Source organism: Phyllobates terribilis, unplaced genomic scaffold, assembly GCF_046119375.1.
Source record: "Phyllobates terribilis strain yellow unplaced genomic scaffold, ASM4611937v1 Scaffold_2__4_contigs__length_985480577, whole genome shotgun sequence".
NCBI classification, from domain to species: Eukaryota; Metazoa; Chordata; class Amphibia; order Anura; family Dendrobatidae; genus Phyllobates; species Phyllobates terribilis.
The window spans coordinates 431,205,554-431,226,731 of NW_027362762.1; the positions used below are offsets into that span (position 1 = coordinate 431,205,554).

At 44.8% G+C, this 21,178-nt stretch overlaps 1 protein-coding gene across 1 annotated transcript in view; it reads left to right on the plus strand.

Moving 5' to 3' along the window:
• VPS53 (VPS53 subunit of GARP complex) overlaps positions 1-21,178 on the plus strand; it is a 267,635-nt gene that overhangs the window by 193,461 nt on the left and 52,996 nt on the right. The window contains exon 19 of the mRNA XM_073665297.1: positions 13,204-13,273. Coding sequence (XP_073521398.1) covers positions 13,204-13,273 — 70 coding nt within the window. The remainder of the gene's footprint in view (positions 1-13,203; positions 13,274-21,178) is intronic.

Genomic DNA, 21,178 nt, shown 5'->3' on the forward strand with positions numbered 1-21,178 from the left:
AGGGAAGTTAGATTGCGAGTCCCATTGGAGGCTGTGATGATGTCTGTAAAGAGCTGCGGAATTAATGTTGCTATATAAGTGAGTAAAATTAATAAATAAGTATGAATTTCCTCTGGTGGCATCAGTGCACACTGCAGTCAATCAGCGGCTGCTGATCAACTGCAGTATTTATAGTTTGTCCAAGTTGACTGGAAGATATATTGTTTGCCAACATTTGCTTAGGACGCAATTCAGATGTCCTATGTCAAGAGTGACTTGTGTAGAAGCCTTCTGTTGGTGGTATATGTTTATTATATTTATTTGTTTTGCTTGCATATATATTGCCATCATACTCCACAGCGCACTACAGACATCATCACTGTCCCCATTGGGGCTCACAATCCAAATTCCCTATCAGTATGTCTTTAAAGTGTGGGAAGAAACCGGAGAACCCAGAGGAAACCCACGCAAACACAGGGAGAACATACAAACTCCTTGCAGATGTTGTCCTTGGTGAGATTTCAGAAATCAGAGTGTAAACAGAGCCTTAAAGGAGTGGTCTGAAACCAAAGTTGCATTTCATCCCAATGTTTATCTAATTTAATAATCTAATCTCTTTTCTAATATACGTTACTTTTTTCTTTCATAACTTCTGATCCAATTACTTTTTGTTCGACTATCCCCAGTGTATGCTGAGATACTCAAACTGGTTGTCATCAGGGGGGCAGCGCTGCGGTCAGGGCTTTACCCATCCTGAAATGAAGCATCATCAGTGACGTCCTTTTCGGGTGCTGGGTTTGTCCCTGCTCTACAGTGCATGCATCGGCTGTCAATTCCATGCTCAGTATGCGCTCCCTGCTCACAGTGCTATAATCCTTTGAATGAACCACAAGGTAAATAAACGAAAAAGCAGCCTCACTGTATCCTATTTATATGACTCAGTCCGTCTTAGAATGTTGTGGGTCTCCAACCAATAGCCGTGACTTACGGCTTCACATAAGAAAATCATTTTGGTGAGTCCCAAAAATAATTAAAATCCTCAATTTATTACAAAATAATTTAAAAGATCATACAGGTTGGGAATACATCTCAACGCGTTTCTGGCAAAAAGCCCTTATTCACTGAGATACATCTCGGTGAATAAGGGCTTTTTGCCGGAAACACGTTGAGATGTATTCCCAACCTGTATGATCTTTTAAATTATTTTGTAATAAATTGAGGATTTTAATTATTTTTGGGACTCGCCAAAATTATTTTCTAATCCTTTGAATGCACAGTGACAGTGCACTCCCTTGCCAGGACTAATAAGAAATGACTAGTTGGCAAGAGAGCGCACTGTCTGTCTTTGTGCATTAATCGGCAAGCAGGGAGACCAGCCCACCGAAACAGACCTGCACTGAAACAAAGCTTCATAAGTGATGTCTGTTTTGGGGGCTTGGCTAGTCTCTTCTCTTTCTACTTGGTTTGTTCTCTCCTTTTCAATTCAAACTGACAATGCGCTCTCTTGCCGTCTCTTCACATCTCATTAGACACAGCAAGGGAGAACACTGTCACTGCACATACTGAGCAATTGTTGGAATTGACAATAGGTGCATGCTCAGTACAGCAAAGACTAGCCCAGCTCCTGAAACAAATGTCACTAATGACACTTTATTTCAGGGTGGGGAAAGCGACTGCGGAGGTGATCGCAGTCCCGGCCCTCTGGTGACATCCCGTTTGAGTATCCCAGCATACAGTGCGGATTCTGAAACAACACATTATCAGAATGGAAATTAAAAACAAAAAGTAGGAAGATGGTAGAGGGGGAACTGTAGGGAATTTATATTCAAAATATGTTATAAAAGTGATTAGTTTATTACATTAGATAGACATTTTAAGATGAAATTAAATTTTGGTTTTGAACCACACCTTTAATTGTAAAGATTTTTTTTTCTAGCCTCAAGTGATTCTATCTCTAAATGTCCATTGCTAAACGTTAGTATTGATATTTGCTAGTCAAGCTTATCCCCTTCTGCTATTTTTCTCCTAAATTAACAGGCTGATTGCTGAGTAATCTCCCGCTGTTCTTGGCTAGGCGTATAGGTTACCCTTCAGGACTTATTTAGACACCTGGCTTGTGCAGCCTTTCCAGCAGTACGGGCAAGCTCCACATTTCCTCTAGTTATTTATGTTTTGTCCCAGGACCAAGTTCTTATAATTAAGCCATTCTCTTTGGATCTTTTATATTGTTTATTTTATCATCTAACAATCATTCTTTTGTGTATATAGAGGACCAAGATTACTGTACTGTTCACAACTTACCATTAAAACAAGGCTATTCTCTGTTTACACTATTGGTTTATATCCGGTCTAAAGCTTTAATTTCCTTTCTTACACTTAAATCATAACCTGCATTTAATATTGAGTTAGTTACACAATTCATATACTCATTTATTTTGTATACAAAAGAAAATACTCTAGAACTGCATACATGATTTGGAATAAATTGGCATACGCGTTTACTAAATAAAATATCATAAGGTAGTAACAAAATAAATGTAAGTACCACTTAAGAGACCACTGCAAAATTTTCATTTTCTCTGATTTTTCTCTTTATAGGTATATTTTTGAGTAAAATGTACATTGTTGCTTTATTCTATACTACTGACAACATGTCTCTGAAATTCAAAGCTAAAAATTTTGTATTTATTTGCATCAAATGAGAAATCGTCAAAATAATAAAGAAACCGTGCTTTCAGACCTCAGATAATGCAAAGAAAACAAGTTCTTATTAATTTTGAAACAACAATGATCAAGTTTTAACTCAGGAAGAGTTCAGAAATCAATATTTGGTAGAATAACCATGATTTTTAATCACAGCTTTCATGCTTCTTGGCTGCTTTCCACCAGTTTTTCACACTGCTTTTGGGTGACCTTATGCCACTCCTGGCACAAAAATGTAAGCACTTCTTCTTTGTTTGATGGCTTGTGACTAGTGTTGAGCGATACCTTCCGATATCGGGAAATATCGGTTCGGATTGGATCGGACCGATACCGAAAAAGTATTGGATATCGCCGATTCCGATACCGGAAACCAATGCAAGTCAATGGGACAGAAATATCGGAATGAAAATAAACCTTCTTTCCTTGTAGGTTAATTCTACATGAAGGAAAACAACTAAGAATAATGTAGAAGGGGGAGGTGGGGGAGACAATAAAGGCATAGAGGTTTAGCCCAATCAAATGGAATAGCAGGAATTAATATTTTTTTTTAAGACGTTCTGAGTTACGGAAATATTGACTATGTTAAGTATTTTTATATTTTGTCAGATATTTATGTTTCACTACTTCCATGCTCTTCACCTTCTTTTTTACTTCTCCCACACTTTCTCCTTCATCATCCTCAGCCTCTTTTTCATCCACTTCTTCTTCACCTTCTTCATCTTCTTCTTCTTCACCTTCTTCGTATTATTCTTTTTTTTTACATTCTTCATATTCTACTTCTTCATCTTCTTCATCTTCTTCTTCATCATATTCTTATTTGTGGCAGGCATTCCTGTAGTTATCTATAAAAGGTTGGACATTACACCTTTCGTTCTGCCCGTCACAAAAGATTTACAACAGGATTTGTCCGCGTTCAGTTTGGCCTGCAGCAGCAGGTCTTTTCCAGGGGCACCACGAGGAGGAACGGACTCACCCCCATACACTGCTTAGTCATCTTCTGCTTATAATTTAGATATTATCTTTTGCTCTGATTTTTAGTCTTATGCTTAATGTTCTTCCGCTTTTTGTTCTGCAGCTTCTTGTATTTCTGCTTCTTGGTTTTCTGTCTCTTGTTCTTCTGTATCTTGGTGCTTGTCTTCTCTTCTTTGTCCTCTTGGTCAACTTCTTCAGGGTCATCTTCTTGGTCTTCTTCGGGGTGGTCTTCAGGGTCGTCGTCTTCGGGGGTCCTCGTCTTCGGGGTCCTCGTCTTCGGGGTGGTCTTCATGGTCCTCGTCTTTGGGGTCCTCGTCTTCTTCGGGGTGGTCTTCGGGGTCCTCGTCTTCTTAGGGTTGGTCTTCAGGGTCCTCGTCTTCAGGGTCCTCGTCAGGGAGATCTAGAGTGATTACCAAGAACCATTTCAAAAAGCTTGAACTTGGAAATGTAGCAGAAGGTACAAGAAAGCTGAGGAACTACCGAGGACCAGCTGACGGTACTGGAACCCGGATGGGTAGCAGAAGGTACAAGAGCCAATGGAACTGCCGAAGACCAGCTGACAGTACTGGAACTCGGTTACTAAGCAGGAGGTACCTGTGCCAGAAAGCACTACCAAGGACCAGCAGACGTTGGTGGAACTTGGATACCGAGGAGGAGGCACCTAATCCAAAGGCACTGCCGAGAACCAGCTGACGGTACTGGAACCCGGATGGGTAGCAGAAGGTACCCATGTAAAAAAAAGTTCAAGGCCGCGAGCCGGCCGCAGTTACCAAAACCCACAGTCCTACAGGGGGTGCTTGTCCTATTGGCACTATGGAACCAGCCTTCATTGCCAGATCCCGCAGCCCACATAGGAGTCACCTAAACTGCAGGCACCATAGAGTCGGCTAACCCGACCGCAACACGACAGGACAACGCATTGGAGACAAAGTGACGTTGACACTACCCGGAAACAGCTGGCATGCTGGAACCAGGCTGGGCAGGAGGGAGTACCCGTGCCAAAGTCACTGCCGAGAACCAGCTGACGGTACTGGAACCCGGATGGGTAGTAGAAGGTACAAGAGCAAATGGAACTACCGAGAACCAGCTGGCGGTGCTGGAACCCAGGGTAAATACTAAAAACAGAGTGGAGCCAGAGGTGTAATTGGAGCAAGTTTTAAATCCGTAGTACAGTGGATGTGGACAAAGCAGGAGAATTTGCCGGACACACAGCTGGGGATCAGCTGACGTTACTGAACCCCAATAACACTGGAGCAAGCGTTGACTGTGCAGACGGCACTTCTGAGCGCCAACTGGCGGTGTTGGAGCTCAGGGAAAATACTGAAAACAGAGGAGCCAGAGGTGTAATTGGAGCAACTTTAAAATCTGTAGTAGTGAGAATGTGGACAGAGCAGGAGAAATTGCTGTCCGCACAGCAGGGGATCAGCTGACGTTACTGAACCCCAATAACACGCCAGCAAGTGTTGACTGTGCAGACGGCACTTCCGAGCGCCAACTGGCGGTGTTGGAGCTCAGGGATAATACTGAAAACAGAGGAGCCAGAGGTGTAATTGGAGCAACTTTAAAATCTGTAGTAGTGAGAATGTGGACAGAGCAGGAGAAATTGCCGTCCGCACAGCAGGGGAACAGCTGACGTTACTGAACCCCAATAACACGGCAGCAAGTGTTGACTGTGCAGACGGCACTTCCGAGCGCCAACTGGCGGTGTTGGAGCTCAGGGATAATACTGAAAACAGAGGAGCCAGAGGTGTAATTGGAGCAACTTTAAAATCTGTAGTAGTGAGAATGTGGACAGAGCAGGAGAAATTGCCGTCCGCACAACAGGGGAACAGCTGACGTTACTGAACCCCAATAACACGGCAGCAAGTGTTGACTGTGCAGACGGCACTTCCAAGCGCCAACTGGCGGTGTTGGAGCTCAGGGATTACAGTTCAGGTGGTAGAAACATGAACACAACAGGAGACCTGGATACTGTTGCCAACCAATTATTTATTCTGGAAGAGGAATGGCAAATTCATGAGAGATCCAGGCCTTGTTCATTTTGAGAAAAGTAAGCCGGTCAACGTTATCGGAGGATAGTCGCATGCGACGGTCTGTTAGTACACCACCTGCGGCACTAAAGACGCGTTCCGATAATACACTAGCAGCAGGGCAAGCTAGCACCTCCAATGCATACTGACTAAGCTCTGGCCATGTATCCAGCTTACAGACCCAAAACTTGAAGGGAGAAGAGCCGTCTGGGAGTACACTAAGAGGGCAAGACATGTAGTCTGTCACCATCTGACGAAAACGTTGCCTCCTGCTGACTGGAGCCGTCTGTGATGGTGTAGACATTTGTGGCGGCGGGGACACAAAACTTTGCCACATTTCGGCCATACTGGTCTTGCCTTGTGCTGAGGCGCTGCTTTTGCTCCCTCTTTGTGCAGAGCTTCCTCCACTGCCTCGACGCACTGAGCTGCTTTGTAAAGCACTAGCAGCACTGCTCTCGGTTGGAATGGAGAACATGATGGAATGCACCAGTGCGTCTTGGTACTCCCGCATTTTACGCTCCCGGTTCAACGGTGTTATGAGGCTTTGTAAGTTGTCCCGGTAGCGAGGATCTAGGAGGGTGGACACCCAATAATCAGCCGTGTTGAGAATGTGGGCGATGCGGCGGTCGTTTCTCAGGCACTGCAGCATGAAATCAACCATGTGCTGCAGACTGCCAACTGGCCAAGAAACGCTGTCCCCTGCTTGAGGCGTGATCTCTGCCTGCTCTGCATCACCCCACCCTCGCTCTAGATACTGACTGCTAGAGCATTGTGTACCTCCCTCCTCTGGACAGATGTCTTCCTCATCCATTGACTCCTCCTCATCCTCCTCACAAAGTGTCCCCTGCCTAGGCCTTTGTGAGGAACCACGTTGCGCAGACTGTAGAGAAGCAGATGGCATTTGTGACTCCTCATCCTCCACCTCTTCCAAAACCTGATCCCTTAGTGCTTGCAGTGTTTTTTCAAGCAGGCAGATAAGGGGGATAGTCATGCTGACTAGTGCATCATCTGCACTCGCCATCCGCGTGGAATAATCGAAGGCACGCAAAACGTGGCAAATGTCCTTCATAGAGGCCCACTCAGTGGTGGTGAAGTGTGAACGGCGCGCACTGCGACTTGTTTGCGCCTGCTGCAGCTGGTACTCCATTACTGCTGCTTGCTGCTCACACAACCTCTCCAACATATGTAACGTTGAATTCCACCTGGTGGGTAGGTCACATATGATGCGATGTTCCGGAAGACGTAATCGGCGCTGCAGAGCTGCAATGCGTGATCTTGCATTGCTGGAACGCCGCAAGTGAGCGCACTCTATGCGGACCTTGTGAAGCAGTGCATCAAGATCCGGATAGTCCCTCAAAAAACTCTGCACGACCAAGTTGAGCACATGTGCCAGACATGGGATGTGAGTGAGGTTGCCTAGGCCCAGAGCTGCCACCAGATTTCGGCCATTGTCACACACTACCATGCCTGGCTGGAGATTCGCTGGCACAAACCACACGTCGCTCTGCTGCTTGATGGCATTCCAGAGCTCCTGCGCTGTGTGGCTTCTATTCCCCAAAGAAATTAATTTTAATACGGCCTGTTGACGTTTGGCCACGGCTGTGCTCATATTGGTCACCATAACAGGTAACCGTTCACGGGTCGATGTGGAGGTAGACCGTGACGGCTCCTGCAGCGCTGATTCAGAGGAACTGGAGTATGAGGAGGAGTCAATGTGTACAGACTGGATTCCTGCAATCCTTGGCGTTGGCAGAACACGTACAGCGCCACTCTCAAGATCTGTACCCGGCTCCACAACATTTACCCAATGGGCAGTGAGGGAAAGGTATCGTCCCTGTCCATGCTTACTGGTCCACGCATCGGTGGTCAGGTGGACCTTGCTACTGACGGCGTTTTGTAGCGCATGTTTAATTTTTCCCTCCACATGATGTTGCAGGGCAGGGACGGCTTGCCTGCTGAAATAAAATCGGCTGGGCACATTGTATTGTGGGACTGCCAATGCCATAAAGTTACGGAATGTGTCAGTCTCCACCAGCCTGAATGATAGCATTTCAAGGGCCAGTAGTTTAGCAATGCCAGCATTCAGAGCCTGTGCTCGGGGGTGGTTTGCCGAGTATGGGCGCCTTTTCTCCCATGCCTGTGCTAACGATGGCTGTAGACTGGCCTGGGAGTGTGAGGATGACTGGGAAAGTGGTGCTGTGGGTGGAATTACACTGTGTCTCTGTACAACAGTGCCAGAGATTCTTCCATGGCGATCCTGTGAGGAAGCCGAACCAGCTGTGTGTGAGCTGGAGGAAGAGGCTACAACACGAGCTGAAGAGGTGGTAGGTGGCGCTGTAGGTTGGCCTAGGTCTTCAGTGTGTTTTTGTAACTCCACCACGTGCTTGGTCCGCACATGTTTCCACATATTTGTGGTATTGAGGTTGCTGACACTTTTCCCTCTTTTCACCTTCTGATTAACACAGCTTGCATTTGACAAAGCAAATGTCATCTGCAACTGTGTCAAAAAAGGACCAGGCACTGCAAGTCTTGGGAGCGCCCGCTTTGGATTTTGGAAGAGCCATGCTCCTAATGGGTGCCGAAGTGGAGGCTACAGGCAACCAAGTCTGCCCCCTCTCTCTCCCTCCTTTTTGGGCTGTGCGGGGAATCTCTTCCTCAGAGCTGCTCCCACCACCTTCCTGTCCCTCACGCCATGATGGGTCAAGGACCTCATCATCTACACCACCCTCTTCAAACAACTGCTTCTCCTGGGTAGTCTCGACAGCACAGTACGCACCAGAAAGTGGCACCTGAGTCTCATCATCAGATGCGTACTGAGGTGTGCTGCTGACCATAGGCACTGGCCCACCCGCCTCTTCAGATTCAGAGAGACAAAACGGTTGCGCATCACTGCATACTACCTCTTCTTCAAATTCTCGAATTCTGCTTGGCTGGCCCCCTCTTTCCAAGCCAAGAGATTCAGAGAACAGAAGTAGAGATGGCTCCTGTCCAGGGCTCTCTGACTGCCTGGGCAATTTGGCAGGTGGTGAAGAGACAGATGGGTGCTCTTCAGTGCTCAGGACCTGAGAGGATCTGGAACTAATTGAAGTCGATGCGTTAGCTGCCATCCATCCGACAACGGCTTCAATTTGGTCCTCGCGCAGCAGTGGGGTACGGCTAGCTCCTACAAAGCTGCGCATAAAGGACTGTTCCCTGGTAAAACTGGGGGATGCTGAGTCACTGGTGCCCTCAGCAGGCACAGAATCCCCACGTCCTCTCCCTGCAGGCACAGAATCCTCACGTCCTCTCCCTGCAGAAACTCCACGCCCACGACCACATGCCTTACTCCCTGCCTTCTTCATCTTGGTAGACTGATAAAGATAGGCAGAAAAGTACTAAGGGCTTAGTGTGCTTATTCCTGAACAGCTGCTAACAGGTATAAGAAACACTAATTTTATAAAGTGTGGACTAGACTTTAATATGAGTTAATGTGGCCTACACAACTGTAAAGTGGAGTGTTTGGTGAACTTTATTTAGTTTTTTTTTGTCACAAAAAGACACTGGATGTGCCTAAAGATGTAATAACGATAGTATCACAAACTTTTTGTAGCTATTACAATGTAGGAAGGTAACCTACAATGCAATAGATGAGGCTGCAAAAAATAGGCTAATACTAATCTGGCTGGGGCTGCAGGGCCCAATGCTGCAGAAAGGCTCCTCTAACTACTCCTATATAGTGTGTTTGGAACCAATTTAGCTGAATACGGATGGAACCACCACACTGATAGGAGAAATCAGGAAAAATTATGAATTGGCAAAAAAGGACAATGTATGAGGCAGTGACACACACTGAGTGCACTACAACCAGACGTGGTTGAAGCACACACTACAGGGTGAGCTGCACTCACACACCAGACCTTGCAGACAGCGGTGAACAGTACAGATGCAGAGCACTGTGCACTAGCGCTGCAAGACCAAAATAAATTCTCTATCTACTCCTATATAGTGTGTTTGGAACCAATTTAGCTGAATACGGATGGAACCACCACACTAATAGGAGATATCAGGAAAAATTATGAATTGGCAAAAAAGGACAATGTATGAGGCAGTGACACACACTGAGTGCACTACAACCAGACGTGGTTGAAGCACACACTACAGGGTGAGCTGCACTCACACACCAGACCTTGCAGAAAGCGGTGAACAGCACAGAGAACTGTGCACTAGCACTGCAAGGCACAGCGATTTATAAAGTAGCTTGGGTAAAGCAGAATAGACCAAATAGGTAGCTAAAACTGTCCCTCAGAACAACAGCGTCCTATCCCTAACTGAATTCACAGCAGAGTGAGCTCAAAATGGCGGCGGCGGCTTTTATAGTGCATCATGACATCATTTCAGCAGCCAATCACAGCCATGCCATTAGTTAAGATGCCTACATGCCTAACAGGATGTGCCCACACTTCTTAGGATCCTCATTGGCTGAATAAAATGAAAATGGCTCATTGCATTATGGGAACTTCCGATTCCGGTATACGATATTGCAAAAGTATCGGAATTAAGTATCGGAATTCCGATACCGCGAATATCGGCCGATACCCGATATTTCAGTATTGGAATGCTCAACACTACTTGTGACTATCCATCTTCCTCTTGATTACATTCCAGAGGTTTTCAATGGGGTTCAGGTCTGGAGATTGGGCTGGCCATGACAGGGTCTTGATGTGGTGCTCCTTCATCCATACATTGATTGACCTAGCTGTGTGGCATGGGACATTGTCCTGATGGAAAAAACAGTCCTCAGAGTTGGGGAACATTGCCTGAGCAGAAGGAAGCAAGCGTTTTTCAAGGATAACCTTGTATGCGGTTTGATTCATACGTCCTTCGCACAGATTAACCTGCCCAATTCCAGCCTTGCTGAAGCATCCCCAGACCATCACCTATCCTCCACCAAATTTCACAGTGGGTGCAAGACACTGTGGCTTGTATGCGTCTCCAGGTCTCCGTTAACCATTAGGCGACCAGGTGTTGGGCAAAGCTGAAAATTAGACTCATCAGAGAAGATTACCTTACTCCAGTCCTCTATGGTCTAATCCTTGGTCAATTCAGCCTGGCTCTCCTTTGCTTCTCATTGATGAAAGGCTTTTTTCTAGCTTTACATGACTTGAGGCCTGCCTCAAGGAGCCTGTTACAAACTGTTCTTGCCGTGCACTTCACCCCAGCTGCCACTTGCCATTCCTTTTGTAGGTCACTGCGTGTCATCCTGCGGTTGCTGAGTCACATTTGAATAAGATGACGGTCATCCCGGTCAGTGGAGAGTCGCTTTTGCCCTTTGTCGGTCTGTAGCTTTATTGTCCCCAATGTCTGCTGCTTGACCTTGTTGTAATGGACTGCCGTCTTCGAAATTTTAAGGATGGAGGCAACATGACGCTCATTGTATCCCTCTGCTATTAAAGCCAGAATTGAGCCCTTCTTTTTCTCACTCAAGAATTTTCTTTTCAACTCCTTTGGCATGGTTAAAAGTTATCTTTTCATTCAAATTACTTTTGGGCTATTCCTAGCACTTGTTTTGCCATCCAGCTTGTCCTATTGCAAGAGGATTGTGAAGACCACAGCAGTGTTTTTTATATTTTCCCTCGTTACATAAGATTTGGTTCAGGTGATCACCTAATCAGAAGCACATTAAGTAGAATGAGGTGTAATTTGGTTGGAATTCAACTGACACTGGAATGGAATGGCTGTCAGACATGTAGAGATGGGGATTTTTTAGAAAACTGTGCAGTGGTCTCTTAATTTTTGCCTGTATGTTCACTTCATTTAGTTTTCCTCGTGTTATTTTTTTACGAAAAAATATTTTGTTGCCATATAAGACTCTGTTCACATAACTGAAGTCAAAATGTTCTGTCATGTAATATAATGGGGTTACCATGGGTGGATAATGTTTTTGAATGGCTACCTACACAGTTAAACACAAGTTACTTTAAATTACTACTTCACACACCTTCTCAGCACATACGGTATTTCTTCATGGAATGGCTATAATTGATGAACCACATGGCTTTTGTGGGGCTCTGAAGGAAGACTTTTCATTACATTGTAAGACATTTTATGTGATATACCCTATGAGGATTCTAATGGTCTACTATTAAATATATCTTAAGCGTTCTTTAGAATTCATGTGCAGTTTTCTCAAGGTATTATAATGTGAGGCCCAATTTCTTGCTATCGTAATAGGCATAGACTGTAATTGATTTTATTTGTAATGTGCTGTTTCTAGTGTACGGCTTATGAATAACAGACCCTTGGAAGCTCCTGTATCAAATGCTGTGGTTAATATCTATTGTAAGGAAGCATTCACGGTTTTCTCAGTACTTTACATTCAAAGAACACACGTTTTTAAAGGTTTTGTCTCAAAATAACAAGTTATTCCATATCCATGCTGATTACTGGAGGTCTGAATCTTGGAACCCAAAGCAATCTAGCATTGAATAGTGCGGAAGTGCGCATACTTGACCTCCTCTTTATTCATTGGTTTTTGAGACTGTCAAAGACAGCCACGTACAGCCCTTGGCTATTTCCGGCAGTCTCATAAATAATTAATGGAGCTGAGGTTGAGCATGCGCACTCCATTCAAGTCGGGGTTCCAGAGCCCCATTCCCCAGATCAGAGGGGTACACAACGGTCTCCGCAGTAACCCCTTTCCTTGCTGATAGTGTTAAACTGAATTTACTCTGACTGATTATTGTGAACCAGTTTTCCAAGGAACACTCGTTTGCCGCAGGGCTGTGGAGTCTGTAAGCCAAACCACCGACTCCTCAAATTTCCTGATTTCCGACTCCACAGCTCTGCCTCACTACTGAGCATGTACAAAAAGTGCAGCACAGATTCATCTCAGCTAAAAGTCTAGACCCTCAGATCAGGAATAGGAGAGACATTTATAGGACATTTCATAACTTTCCCAAATTCTTATGAAAACATTTACAGCACATACTGCATTGTACTACTGTACCCAATTTATTATATATTTTAGGAGTTGTAATGTATCCATTTTATACAGACTCCACCAAAATATACACCAACTCCGACTCCACAGTACTGGTTTCCCAATAATTAGACAGTGTAAAAAGGCCAATAGACGGCCATCGAATGAGCGAAATACTTGTTTGTCAGGTGAAATTATTTTTAAGTAGGCTTATCGTTCTCAGCAGCACATGTTCTGTGTAAACAGGACAAGTGCTGCCGAGAACAATGACAGTCTATGCACAAGAACTATCTATTACTGATCATTCTGTGAGCACTGGAAATGCGATCTACCTGTTTCAATTAAATGCGTTACGATTGGCAAACAAGTACATTTTAAGCAGTCGTTTAATACCGCAAGTGAAGTGTTGTCCACCCGCCCCTACTGTTTTTATTTTAAGAGTTTTATATGATAACATCTGGTGAGTCATTTGGGTGAATACATGCACAGCCGTACTTCTTCTTTCTGTAGGATTTTTTTTTCTGCGTTTACCCATTTACCTTGAATTCTGTTGTTTTTCAGCTCCTTCATTCCAAAGTTTATCAACCACCTTTTTAAGTGCAAGCCTATTAGTATGGTTGGCGCTGAACAGGTATGTAGAGATTCATTATATGTCTGGTATATAATACATTTAAATTTGTTACCCCAACTATTCAGTTCAAGACCCCCTGCTGCCCATAGGGTGTGTAAACACTAGATGGTGGTGGTCTCAGCATTCATAGTTCGTGTAACCACTTTCCTGGCTGTGACTTCTAGTACTGACACTGAAAGAATCCTACCTTTATTTGTGTGGCTGCACTTTCTATGGTCACCCGACTGTTGCCCTAAATTGTAATTTACTAATATATGGACAATTTTCTAGTTTTCATGGAAATTCTAGTAATTTATGACTCCATAATTTGGATTGAATATTTACACAGGCTATGAAGCAGTTTTTATTGACCATGTACTATATGGCTGTAGTCTACAATATACCCCCAGGCCCTTACTAAGAACAGCTGGTATGCTATCAAAGCACAATAGGTCCGTTTCACTTCTGGCAAGCTGCATCTAGTTGCTTTGCTGACATCACTTGCAGAATTTGGTAGCTCAGACTATAAATTTGAGGTTTTAAAGGATGGTTTCAAACTTCATTACACAATGTCCTTCTTCCATTTAACTTTCATGCAGACTTCTCAAACTTCAAAAACAAATCTTTGAAATATGTCAAGACGTTAAATGAGAAAGCAAAGCATCGTCTATCATAACAGCTTAAACATTGTAAAATTAATACAGCGGCTCTTATATAATTGGGGTGGTCATTACTAATCATTTTGAGAGAGCCAAAGACAATGGAATGGTATAATGTCCATCATTGCTTTACTTAAAGTTCCATTGTATTTGTATGTTTGCTTTAAAAATGTATTGTGACCGGTCAAAATGGATCCCGTAAAATGGAAAACTTGAGGACCGTGCATATTCAGCCTTATGGTCACCATTTATTTATCTGCCTGGTTACCTATGTAAGACTATGTTCACACATTGCTTTTTTTCTGCAGCCAAGACCTGATCTCTTGGCAGTAAAAAAAACTGCAGCCAAAACATAGGTTTTGCTGCATTTTTTTGCTGCTTTTCTTGCTACGTTTGTTTTATTTTTGCCGTGTTTCTTTGCTGCGTTTTTCAGGATCCCAAGTTCAGCTTTGCTTCCACCTGGAAAGCATGAACAATGCAAAGTCTTAAGCCATCAATGCAAGACTTCTGTGAAACCATAAAACATTTTTTGAAAAATGGGCAATTTGATCAAATTATTTAGAGGAAAAAGTTTTTTTATTCGGTCGTCCATGACAGCACCACGTGAGAGAGAGGATCCGCCCATCAAGGACAGGAAACCTACAGGTTAAAAAGGGCGGCCCTCTCTTTCCGCCTCAGTTTAGGTTTCCTGTCCATGATGGGGGACCTTGCAGGCTTACCTGCAGAAGATGGACTCCTATCCCAGAGAGGGCCACAGCAGGTGGTTGGAGCCGGTCCGTCCCGGTCCTCTGGAGACGCCACGGCAGGGCTCATGGGGGCGCCTCCGTGAGCGTTGCGGCAGGCGCGACATCGCCTCACGGGAGGTAGATGTCCGCCAGGTGTGGGGCCGCTAGCGGGCTTCCCCCCTCGCTACCGCTTGCAGGAGATCCAGGTCGCGCCGGTGGCGCACGTGACGGGCGCGACCTTCTGACGCGACTTCTGGTGCGCCGAGCAGGAAGCCCTGTGACATCACCGGAAGGGGCGGGGCTCGTTTGAATTTTTTGGCGCGAGCAGCTGAACGCCGGGGGATTGAGGACCTGGCGGCGAGTAGCCCACCTGGATCCGACCTGGACCTGGGGAGGAAGACCAAGGAGCAGGTAACGCCCTCCTGGGTAAAATAAAAAAAGGAAACACACACCCACACATGGTACCGGTATGGCCAGTATATAAAGGGTCTGGTAACATACAGAGGTGCTTCCCAGCCCATTCTTACATTGTAAGCTATGGAAGATTCACAGGAGCTGTCACCTAGGCAACAACATCTGCTGCAGGAGCAGCCCTCTGGGGAGCCCTCACAACTAGTGGCGCTGCGTCATTCCCGGCTAGGGTCTGGTCGTACAACTAGAAGAGCTACCACTAAGAGCAGGAAGGACGGTCCGGTGCGGCGTGATTCCTCGCCATGCATGCTGGATTCTTCTGCTTCTACGGTACCGAAGGTTCTGTGGGGTGAGTGGAATCTTCGTGAAAGTTCTACTAATGTTTCCTCCTTCTTTCTAACTATGACTTTCTTTTAGAGTATGAAATGTTCCTCGAAGTCCAAGCACAGAGAGTGTGCCTTATGCAGCTGTCCACTCCCTGATTCTTATAGCAAAAGGTTGTGTCAGCTTTGTATCAGCAAAATGATATCGGAGGAGACCCCAGATTTTTCCCTAGGCCTAAGAACTTTAATAAGGGAAGAAATAGGCAAAGCATTGCAAGGTTCTGAGTCTGGGCATATTCCTCAAGAAACCCAGCCGGGTTCAGACTCTGAGCTATCGGTCGCTTCCTCCTCCGCCTTCTCTTCCTCTGATAGTGAGCCAGACAGACAGTGCTTCCCCCTGAAGGAGGTCGATGCCCTAGTAAAAGCCGTCCGATCTACAATGGGGATAGTGGACTCGAGGGTAGAGAAGTCAGCTGAGGATGTTATGTTTGGTGGTCTGGGGCTAAAGAAGAGAAGGGTCTTTCCAGTAAATTCAAGGGTGAAAGACCTCATTGATAAGGAGTGGAGAAAGCCTGACAAGAAGGGTAGTGTTCCTCCATCCTTTAAAAGGAAATATCCGTTTGAGGATGCTATGTGTTCCTCCTGGTTAAAAGCACCCAAGCTGGATGTTGCTGTTACTAAAGCAGCGAAAAGAACTTTCCTCCCGTTCGATGATATGGGTGCATTGAGAGACCCCCTAGACAGATGGGCTGATACTTTCCTGAAAGGGGCATGGGAGACAGCTGCGGGAGCACTGAGACCAACAGTAGCAGCTACCTGTACGTCCAGAGCCCTGATGGTGTGGCTTGAACAGCTAGACAGTCAGTTGAAGGATGGGACTTCTAGGAAAGACCTTATTTCTTCCTTTCCACTGGTTCAGGGGGCGGCAGCTTTTCTTGCTGATGCATCTGTGGACTCGGTGAGGTTGGCAGCAAAGTCAGCAGCACTGTCAAATGCGGCTCGGCGAGCCTTGTGGATTAAAAACTGGCCAGGGGATTTACAGACTAAGTCCAGACTGTGTACAATCCCGTGTGAAGGGGAATACCTCTTTGGTCAGACCATGGACGACTTATTGGAGAAAGCGGGGGACCCTAAGAAGGGGTTTCCATCAGTACCTCTACCCTCCTTTAAGAGATCGTTCCGGAAGAGGAAATTTTTCCGGAAGAGATATTTCAGGGAGCAAGACAAGTCTGATGAAAGAGGTCGAAAAGGTAGAGGTCTACTCTTTGGTCCGTCTCCAAAAAATGAGCAGAAGACAGGGGATACACAATCAGCCCAGTTCTTCCCCAGAACGCCAGGCTGCCCTCGTTTCGGAAGTACAAACCCTAATAAGAAAGCACGTCCTGATTGAGGTTCCGGAAGCTGAAAAGGGTCTTGGTTTCTACTCCCCGCTCTTCTTGATTCCGAAACCGGATGGAAGTTTCAGGACAATTATAAATCTGAAATCCCTGAATAATTTCCTTAAAATACACACCTTTAAAATGGAGTCTTTAAAATCCGTAATAAAGTTACTTTTTCCCCACTGCTATATGGTAGTGCTCGATCTCAAAGATGCGTATTACCATATCCCAATTCATAGTGATTACCAGAAATACTTGAGGCTGGCCATTGAAATAGACGGGGTGGTTAAACACTTCCAATACACTGCACTCCCCTTCGGTTTAGCTATAGCCCCACGGGTTTTTACTAAAGTAATGGCGGAAGTTATGGCCCATATAAGAGAAAGGGACATTCTAATTATCCCTTACCTGGATGATCTCCTGATAGTGGGGAATTCGTTGGTTCAATGCGAGACCCACCTGCAGGGGACCATGTCGGTCTTAAAGAGTTTGGGGTGGTTTCTAAATTTAGAAAAATCTAGACGATCTCCACTCAAGGTACAACAATATCTGGGGGTCATATTAGATTCCAGGAAACAGCTATGTTGTCTTCCAGAAGAGAAAATTGATAGAATCCGGGAGTTGGTAGAACAATGTATACGTAAACCTTCTATGTCACTCCGTAAGGCCATGTCACTATTGGGAACCTTCACCTCCACTTTTCCTGCGGTTCGTTGGTCACAATTGCATTCAAGAGCCTTTCAGTGGGATGTGTTGTACAATAACGCAGCTTTAGAGGGGCATCTAGACCGTAAGTTTACGCTAGGTCCTCGTGCCATATGGTCCCTTCGTTGGTGGTTACGACAAGACAATCTTGCTAAAGGGGTTCCCTGGGAATGTAGTCCAACTGCAGTCTTGTCCACTGATGCAAGTGCTACAGGTTGGGGAGCTCACTTTGAAGGGAAATTAGTGCAGGGAACCTGGTCAAGCAGTGAGCAACAGTTGTCATCAAATGTTAAGGAGCTTCTGGCGGTGCAGCATGCGTTCAACGAGTTCCTTATATATTTTCAGGACCAGCATGTCCGTGTACTCTCGGACAATCAAGTCACGGTAGCTTACATAAACCACCAAGGGGGAACCCGCTCAAGAAACTTGATGAGGGTAGCGAACGCACTTCTGCTGAAAGCCGAAGATCACTGTCTCTCTCTTTCGGCTACTCATCTAAAAGGCAAGGAAAACATCACAGCGGATTTCCTCAGCCGTACTTCTGTAAAAGAAGGAGAGTGGTCCCTAAATACACAAATATTCTCCAGAATCGTATAAATGTGGGGCCTTCCGACTGTGGACTTATTCGCAACAAGAGCCAATCGGAAAGTGGAAAATTTTTGTTCCTTAGACCCCAGAGAAGGACCCCTGGCAGTGGACGCCTTTATGGTTCCCTGGAGGTTTCCTCTGGCATATGCCTTCCCTCCCATGATCCTGCTCCCAGCGGTGATAAAAAAGATCAGGGCAGACCGGGCCAGAGTGATACTCGTATGTCCCTTTTGGCCCAAAAGACCGTGGTTCCCTTGTCTCCGGAAGATGTCCATATCAGATCCCTGGGTTCTTCCGGAGATTCCGGACCTCCTCACTCAAGGGCCACTTTCCCATCCTCCAACCCCGAGTCTACATTTGACGGCGTGGAATTTGAGAGGGTGTTATTGACCAACAAAGGATTCCCCGCAAATGTAGTGAATACTCTCCTGGCTAGCAGAAAACCTGTTGCCACCCGTATTTATGCCAGGACCTGGAGGAAGTTTCTGTCCTTTGCAGAAGTTAAGGTGGAGGAGGGGCCCCCTATTGGGAAAATTCTGGAATTTCTGCAGCGAGGCTTAGAATTAGGTCTCACTACCAGTACCTTGAAAGTACAGGTGTCAGCATTGGGAGCTTTATTTTCTTCCAATATTGCAGATAACTATTGGATAGGCCGTTTTATAAAAGCTTCCTTTAGGTGTAGACCCATTACCAAAGCAAAGATGTCTCCCTGGGATTTGAATTATGTCTTAGATGCCTTGACCAGTCCTCCTTTTGAGCCACTAGATTTAGTCTCCCCCAAAATTATTTTCCTAATGACGGTCCTGTTAGTAGCCCTAACTTCAGCCAGGAGAGTCAGTGACCTACAGGCCCTTTCAATATGCCCTCAATTCACGCAAATTCTGGACGATAGGATTATATTAAAACCTGATCCAGCCTTTCTTCCTAAAGTGGCCACTCGATTCCATAGAACCCAGGAAATAGTTCTCCCAACTTTTTGCTTTCCGCCCATAAATCAAAAAGAGGAGAGACTTCACACTTTAGACGTTAGGAGGTGCGTACTAAGGTACTTAGAAGTATCACATGGCTTTAGAAAGGATAAGTCCCTATTTATTTGCTATCAGGGGGCTAGGAAGGGTTGTAAGGCCTCAAAGGCTACAATCGCTAGATGGATCAAGGAGGCCATTTCCCTCGCATACTCCTCAGGGGATAAAGAGATACCGGAGGGATTGAGGGCGCATTCTACCAGAGCGGTGTCAACCTCCTGGGCGGAGAAGACAGGGCTTTCCATTGAGGAGATTTGTAAGGCTGCCACTTGGTCTTCTCCCTCTACTTTCTATAGGCACTATAGATTGGATCTGGGTGGCTCTGCAGATCTCACTTTCGGGAGAAGGGTGCTTCAAGCTGTGGTCCCTCCCTAATTTCCTTCGTCTCTGTAATTCTCTCACGTGGTGGTGTCATGGACGACCGAATAAAGCCTTAGTTACTTACCGGTAACGGAATTTTTCGGAGCCCATGACAGCACCCGTATATTCCCTCCCTTCACTGGTGTTGTGCACTCCTGTAGATTTGATTTCTTTTTGTGCACCCTTGTGGGAAATTGATGAAAAGTAATGTACTTAATGTGATTATGTTTTGTTATAACTAACCTTGGCGGTACTCTCATGCTCTGTTAACTAAACTGAGGCGGAAAGAGAGGGCCGCCCTTTTTAACCTGTAGGTTTCCTGTCCTTGATGGGCGGATCCTCTCTCTCACGTGGTGCTGTCATGGGCTCCGAAAAATCCCGTTACCGGTAAGTAACTAAGGCTTTTTGTCTGAAAAATAGTGACTATTCTGAACAAAAAAAAAAAAAAAGCTGGATTCCTGTATGAAGTGCAGCCGTGAACTAAGCTTATGTGAGTTAATGAAAAAATATATGATTGCAAATGTAAAAACAATGGAGGAAATAAATTGGTCAGGCATTGTGTACCTAACACATTGGGAGGACATTGAATTGGTAGGGAACTGTGTATTTTACACCTTGGTTAAGGCATTGAGTTGGTAGGGCATTGCTCACTTTCACACATTGATAGGGCTTTGTTTACTTCCACTCATTGGTAGGGCATTGAGTTGGTCAGACATTGTTTACTTTAACACATATTACTAATTTAATTAAACTGTACTAATACTAACAACCATGCTCATGTGAGCACACCAATACATTATGGTAAAATTTAAACTTGGAAAAATTACAAAAATAAAGGGGTTTCTCATTCTACTCTACCTGCATTTTTTTTTCAGCAAAAACGCTGTAATAACTGATAATAGTGGTTTCCTGCTTTTTTTTCACTTTCTCACTGCTTTCTATGGATGCAAAAATGCTGCGTTGGCATTCTGCAGTTTTCGAATTGTCAGGAAAAAAGTGTGTGCATGAGGATTCTGAAATCTCACAGCTTTTGCTGTTACTGTACAAAGCAGCTTTTAATTTGCATAAAAATACACAGCAACATTACGCAGAAGAAACACAGTGTGAATATAGCCTAATATTTGCATTGTTAAATTGCTTAAAGGGAATCCGTTTGTAGGATTTCATCTCCTTAACTATTTATACGTGCATGTAGCTCTTTCACAGACAAGTCCAGTAATGCCTATACAGTTTTGCTCATTGTTATTGGCACCCATGAAGTTTAAGTACATAATGTGTAATATCTCCTGAAAAAAATGAATCAAGTGCAACAGTTTTTTGTATAGAGCACTCGTGTTAAATACAGAAGAGCAAATGATAAACAATAATTTAAAACAAAAAACAATGGGAGGAAAAATTAAAAAAACCTAAAACTTACGGTGACACTGCTATTGGCACCCTTTACATTAATTTTAGTATGGAAACACATTTTAACTCGCTTGTGGTAAATCACAAAAGAGATTCACCTGTGATTAATTGTTGGTGCCCATGTGACATGAATTAACCAATGAATGATGCTTTCAGTGTTTTAAAAAGCCACATGGTAGGCTCTGTTCCTTTGTCACAATGGTGAAGACAAAGAAGCTGTCTGAGGACATCAGAACTGCTATTATTAGCAAACATAAGACTTACAAAGGGTATAAAGCCATCTCTAAAGATCTTGGTATCCCAGTTTCAACCATGCGCAATGTTATGAAAAAGATTGCAAAGCA